At 39.3% G+C, this 7,034-nt stretch overlaps 1 protein-coding gene across 1 annotated transcript; it reads left to right on the top strand.

The window, feature by feature from the left end:
* Positions 1–2,740: 2,740 nt before the first annotated feature.
* On the top strand, positions 2,741–4,728 carry LOC149214465 (cytochrome P450 71AU50-like). Its single transcript, XM_089392316.1, has 2 exons — positions 2,741–3,649; positions 4,010–4,728. The coding sequence occupies exons 1-2, from the start codon at positions 2,747–2,749 to the stop codon at positions 4,634–4,636; spliced, it is 1,530 nt and encodes a 509-aa protein (XP_089248442.1). The 5' UTR covers positions 2,741–2,746; the 3' UTR covers positions 4,637–4,728.
* The last annotated feature ends 2,306 nt before the right edge of the window (positions 4,729–7,034 follow it).

Raw genomic sequence — 7,034 nt, 5'->3', positions numbered from 1 at the left:
GTTTCAGACTGTTTTGCTGTCATGCAGGCTCATAGCACTGGATTTATGTTATGGGATTGAACATCGGATGCATTTGTTTTAGCCACTGTAGCTCTAAAGTGGTTTAATATATATACTCGTGCAAAGAAGATTAGTTTTATTTCTCTCTTACATTTGTTTTAGTCCTTTTGTTGGGTTCAGATTATAAATTTTGACGCGGGTTTCATATTTGGGTACACTTCTTAGTTATTGTAAAGCTTTGAATGGCTTTTCCATGCATGCAGACGAGATTAAGTTCTTTGATCAGTACTTAGGAGGGTTTTTAACTTTGGGTGACTTGCCTTGAGGGTTGCCATATTTGGATGTATTTGTTTACTTATTTTCTGGTTCCATGGGGTAATCCTCAGGTGGGTTTTGATCTTCTGGTAAATCGCTTTCTATATATATAAAGGGCATTTTAGAATCAGTGATGCCATTGCCTGTGGGTTAGTTTTAGGTGCTATACAAGTTGTTGGATGAGTTCTTCTTGGGTTCTTGGGGAACTAATCTTACTTGGTTTGATCCTTATCTGCAGGAATCGTCCTCTGCTCAGTATTTTTTACATTACATAGAAGCTTCAGGAGCTATGAACCAGCATTTGATCCGAAACGCTTATGCAATGGGTAGAGTCAAAATTCTAACTTCGGAGTTTGAGACAGCTACCAAAATAACAAAGACTAAAAATCCATCCAAGTTGTCAGAGCAGTGTGGCTTTGTCCTGTGGCAGATTATGCCTGATATGTGTTACATGGAGCTTGCAGTAGGAGGAAGCAAAGTCCATGCAGGATGCAATGGAAAGCTTGTATGGAGGCACATTCCTTGGCTTGGTGTTCATGCAGCAAAAGGCCCTGTTAGACCATTGCACATAGCTCTCAGGTTGAATTCCTGCCTTGTTTGCTTTTCTTCTTTAGCTTTTAGACCTTCTAGGGAAGTATTGAGATGAAAGGACATATAGCATTCAGTTGTGCAACCCTCCTACTTCTTTAATTGTCCATGATGAATTCTATAAACCAGGGTGATTGATGGTGGAGGATGTTGGTTCCTATAGAAGATCTAGAAGCTACATAAAAGCAAGTTAACAATTCTTCAGTCACAATCAACAGTTGTTTTTGAGTCTTTGATTGGATGGTTATGAACATTGAACAGTTAGAAAGCTTTCTCTTCAAAGTTGGCCGATGCTCAGTTAATCATGTCATTAGCTTGTCTTTTGTGCAGGGTTTGGATCCAAGATCAACTGCAACCATGTTTGCCAATGCAAAATGCATTGGTGAGAAGCAAATCATTGGAGAAGACTGCTTCATCCTAAAGCTTTCAGCAGATCAGTCAATGTTGACATCTAAGAGTGATGGTCCTGCAGACATAATTAGGCATGTTCTTTTTGGCTACTTCAGCCAGAGAAGTGTGCTTTTGATTTACATGTAGGATTCTCATCTCACTCGCATTCAATCCACTGGAGGTGATGCAATTTAACAGGAAACAACAATAAATTCATTCCTGGAGGGCTACAGAACTGTAGATGGTGTCATGATTGCTCATTCTGGCCAAATAACTGTTTCCTTGTTCAGATTCGGAGAGGTTGCAATGAGCCACACAAATACTCATATGGAAGAGGTGTGGACGATTGAGGAAGTTGCCTTCAATGTTCCTGGACTATTCATGCATTGCTTTATTCCTTCTACAGACATAAGATGCAGTCCTACGAGTGAGACCTGTGAGCTTCCACCTGAAGACACAGACAAACCTACTATTGGAAACAACCGATCAAAAGTGGCTGCTTTGGGAAAGCCTCAGGAAAATCTTGATAATATAATTTGTAGAGTGGAAGTCTAATCTTATGCTCCACCTATTTGAGCATTTGAGCCATTCTCAGAGTTAGATGTGTAAGCAATGTGGCATTTTTTTATTCCACATGTTATCAAAGTGCATCTGAGGGCTCTGAAGTATACTATTGTTGTTTTGGTTTCAGTTTACAGCAATAAATCTTCATCTGTTGTCTCTCTGAGCTTGTCTAATAGACTTAGTCCATTGAGCCAGAACTTGTTTTTAGTCTCAATCTCCAATTAGGTGGATGGAAGAATTGTTTCTATGTACATACTGGATACCTGTACAGTCTGCTTACACGACTAATCATATTGATGGTGAAATTGGGGGAGGCTAACTGTTGATATAAGTAGAAGAAAGATAGTGTATATGTTCATATATTTGGGGAGCATGTGTTTGACCTAAAGAAGGCTTAGAGCCCATCATGTAATGTCGTGAATTTTGTTTTGTTGCAAGGTAATGTTTCAAGTATATGTAGTATTTCTTCTTTAGACATCTTCTGTGTTTGATAATGGTCCATTGGAGTTTTTGGGTACATGCGTATTCAGCAGTTCAGCTTGAATTATGTATTTATTTCTCCATATTAATCGATATGACAAGAACTTGTGACTCACATGCTACCCATCTTGGCTGGATGGAATTTCCACAGTAAACAGACAATTTCATAAATCTCTTAATGTCGTAAATCGGCGTGGTGCCGGTGTCGACTTTGTAGGGCAGCGGAGTAACTTGCCGTGTAAGTCATCGAAATACGACGGAATCAAGGTGCATTTGGCCTTCACTTGTCGGAAAAATAATTCTGGCTAACTAACTGATTATCAACTTCGGCGCTCCATATATTTATTTGTGATGTGCTTGAACACACGAGAGAATGCAGCTATTGATACTGTATTGTGGGTAAATAAGAATGGAGAATGGGTTGGGATATGCGAGGCTACTTCCGGACTGCTTGCTGAAACTCGCTGCGGCACTACTTGCTTTGGTGGTGGCATGGAGCTTCTTCGTCAGGGTAAGAAACAGGAGGCTGCCTCCTGGGCCTTTCCCGTTGCCCATCATCGGAAATATGCTTCACATACTGGGAGTGCTTCCAAACCAAGCGCTCGCAGCCCTTTCTCTAGAATTCGGGTCTCTCATGTCTCTCTACATCGGCTCCAAACTCGTCTTAGTCATCTCTTCTCCTGATATGGCCAGAGAGTTTCTGAAGACTCATGATCTGCTTTTCGCCAGCAGACCTCCGTCAATTGCAGGTAATCACTTGTTGTATAATTCTTCGGACATCGGCTGTGCTCCGTATGGCCCTTACTGGAGGCAAATGCGTAAGGCCTGTGTTTTACAAATGCTGAGCTCCAAACGATTGGATTACTTCCGCTTTATAAGAGAAGAGGAAGTCTCTGCTATGATTCACTCTGTTATTAATTCAGACCATCCAGTAAACATTGGCCGATCTGTGTGGACCCTTACCTACGATATAATCTGCAGAATGGCTTTCGGTAGAAAGTATTCAAACCACGACTTTATTGGCAATAAAGGATTCAAAGCAATGATGAAGGAAACTTTTCTGCTAATTGGTCATTTAAATATTGGAGATTATATACCATACTTGGCCTGGATGGATCTGCAAGGTCTCAACCGCCGTCTCAAAAGCATCCACAGCACTCAAGACAAGTTGCTGGAGAAAATAATAGACGAACACGTTGCGAAGAAATACCCCAACGTCAAGCAAGATCTGTTAGATGTTTTGCTTGCAGCCTGTGCAGATAAAGATATGGAGTTACAAATTACACGAGACAATATAAAGGCCGTCATGTATGTACGTATAAAAGGGAACATGTGAAGATTTTCATTTTCGTTTTTAAATAAAATAGTTTTATGTTTGATATCACCATTTGAAATATTGAGAATTTGTAATGGAGTGGAGGTCAATAGAAAAATGAATTAGAAATCCCTGATTTTATCTACTGAATTATATATCCAGAGAAAAATGTTTGAATTATGTATCTCGCTAAAAAAAATATTCTTAGATTAGAACCTTTCATAATTTTTTATTTTAAAAAATGAAAATTCTATAAACCCTTTAAACCCTATTCTCGAATATGGAAATAATAAATGTATTGTAAATTGATTATGATGATACAATGCTGTATTGATATCTTAATGATGGTGGTTGCAGGATATGTTGGCCGCTGGCACGGACACGTCGTCTGCAGGAATAGAGTGGACAATGGCCGAATTGTTGAGGAACCCCCCAGTGATGAAGGCGCTTCAGGACGAGCTGGAACGTGTTGTTGGGAAGGGGTGCATGGTGCGTGAATCTGATCTTCCTCGTCTCCCTTATCTACAAGCTGTCGTGAGAGAAACGCTTAGACTCCATCCACCAGCGCCGCTTGGCATTCTCCACTATTCTGTAGATGCATGCAATGTGTTAGGCTATGAAATCCCCAGAAACACTCGCGTTTTGGTGAACCTTTGGGCGATAGGAAGGAACCCTAAGTCTTGGGATGATCCAGAGCTGTTCTTGCCGGAGAGATTCATGCAAGGTGATTGGGTCGATGAAAAGATTAAGAACTTTGAGTGGATGCCATTCGGAGCAGGCAGGAGACGATGCCCGGGAGAGCTGCTGGGAACGCTTCTCCTAGAGTTTGCAGTAGGGCAGCTGGTGCACTGTTTCGACTGGAGTCTTCCTGATGAGATGATTGGGCAGGAATTAGGTATGTCTGAAAAGTGTACTGGACTCAACGTGCGTAGGGCAGATAAACTCGTGGCTGTTCCGACTACTCGTTTTCCATTGGTCCTTTAATCCAACCTGCTTTCTTTCACTTAGACAATACAAACGCTTGCTTTTATTGAGAAACCTTTGCCAGGGTTATTAAAGCATGAAAAGTTCCATTATTTGCAAGGGTTTTCAACGCACCAAAAATATCCATTATGCTTCAGGTACTTTATATATATGTATGTTTATATATATATATGTATGGAGTTTTGCATTTGCCAATTTGTATAAGTTTAATATTTAATTTTGTAATTTAATATGGTTTTGTAATTTATTTTATGGCATGATATACGAAGAAATGCAGTCTAATTTTTTTTTACAGTTTGTGTGGGTTCAATGGTTAAGAGAATGTGTTTTTTTTTAAGAAGTCACAGGTTCAAAATCAGAGGGGTAGAGTATGTATGCTTTAGTAGAATTAGCAGTGAAATTTGTATGTGGAGGTGGATCCCATATCCCACAAACAAGAAAGTCTCATACACCAATTTGGCATCTGGCTTGGCCATACCCTTAAATTGGATAATATATATATGTCACACCACTATAGCTTTTATCATATGTTAACTTTTCACTCTATTCAAACACCATTAACTCTATCTCCATTTTCTTGTCTATACTATCACTCTCTCGATACATCTCTAGTTTAGCTGATTCATACTTTGAATAACTTTCTAGTATTATTTAATTTATGTGATTTTTCTTTAATATCATTCTCCATGGTCACTACTACCACCTATGAGTTTTGGATCACAAACCCTCACATGGTCAATGATACATCTCTAGTTTAGCTGATTCATACTTTGACTAACTTTCTAGTATTATTTAATTTATGTGATTTTTCTTTAATATCATTCTCCATGGTCACTACTACCACCTATGAGTTTTGGATCACAAACCCTCACATTGTCAATGCTCTCTACTCATTGCTCTTTCTCCATGTACTCTACCTCCATCCAAATTTCATTTTCTTGGGCCAGCTTCACAAATCCATTACTTGTGCAATCTCAGTAATGTTTACCACCGATTTTAATACCGAGGAGGACTTCGATCTCATCCTCCTCAATGAGGAGCTACTGCTTTTGTAGTTTCTCGAAGTTGAGAAAATTCTCTATTTTTCCACTGTAATCACTGTCGAACTACCCCTCTCCATAACTTCCTTTTGTAGTTTCTCGAAGGCTTAGAAAATTCTCTATTTTTCCACCTATAATCACAGTCGAGCTACCCCTCTCATAACATCCTGGTTTCTTGCTTTTGCTTTTGCTTTTGCTATTATCATTTCATCTACATATTCACTTCATTATCTTACCCATTTACAGTTTTGTATCTTGAATCGTTGTGTAAGTTATCCTTGACTCGAGTTAATATCACCTCTATCCGGCAACATAGCTTTAAAACTGGAAATTTATGCATCCTATATGGTCGTCAATTTCTCCTCGAAGGCCTTCGTCAATGGAAGCACTCTTTCATTCAACAATGAATCGTGCTCTTTACTAACCAGAGTTTCAAATCTTTGACCATGTTGATGTAGCCCACCAGTCGTCATTTAATCCTTCTCCATTTGTTGTCGTGCTACACGTGCACTTGTAGGATGGCTACATACTCAGATAGGGGCTCAACTTATTACACCATTGTAGCTTACATGATTTCCTAAACTTTCTTGGGATTCTCTTGTTTATTAGGTTTTAGTTCGTCGATCCATATTAATGAATCTCCCATTGTTCATTGACATAACTATGCCAATTTCTAGAACCAAAGAAACGCGAGACCTGGTTGATACTATCCATTGACCTGTACATTGGCATGTATGTTTCACACCAATTCCCTTGCCTTGCAGATCAGACTTCAAGCCTTTGACTGCACCATTATATTCGTGGCCTTATCACTCAGAGTCCATTGAAGCTTCTTTATGGCACCCGCTAGCTGCAGTAGTGCTCTGCTCATTCTCAACTTTCTCATATGCATGCAAGCTTCTACGTCCGTCCACTCGACCTCTGCTAATCTCATATTGAAGGGCACCAAATCCCTCTCTCCATTGCACGAATCGTGCGTGACTTCACAATCTGAATGTTTAGATCTCTTACGCCTAAGCTCCACACTATCTCCTCATGAGAATATCATTACATTTTTTACAAGTTTTGTTGACAAGTAGAAATTCCGTGTATTTCTCTATAGATATGGATATCTCCTAATTAATATAGGGCAATTTTTATCACAACTTTGATATTAGTTATTAGAATTTCGAAACTAAGAGATGTGGTGGTGTCTAAAGACATTGTTGCTTGGGATGACAATGATCACTAAAACAATTTTTCTTTCAACCTTCATGCCTTCCATATAAATACCATGGGTCAATAGTTATTGGTTCTCACAAATCCGGAATTCAAAAACTATTAGTAAGTTAACCAAGTCTATGTAAACTATCCTAACG

The sequence above is a fragment of the Pinus tabuliformis genome, chromosome 1_1 (genome assembly GCF_031772625.1).
Source record: "Pinus tabuliformis cultivar Carrire ecotype Pingquan chromosome 1_1, CPIR1, whole genome shotgun sequence".
Taxonomy (NCBI): domain Eukaryota; kingdom Viridiplantae; phylum Streptophyta; class Pinopsida; order Pinales; family Pinaceae; genus Pinus; species Pinus tabuliformis.
Note: the sequence above shows the minus strand (reverse complement) of the source record. Positions and strands in the feature narration are given on the sequence as shown.

Coding starts and splice junctions, on each gene's coding strand:
- LOC149214465 (XM_089392316.1), top strand. CDS start 2,747: ATGGAGAATGGGTTGGGATATGCGAGGCTACTTCCGGACTGCTTGCTG. Junction 3,650..4,009: donor ATATAAAGGCCGTCATGTAT/GTACGTATAAAA, acceptor TGGTGGTTGCAG/GATATGTTGGCCGCTGGCAC.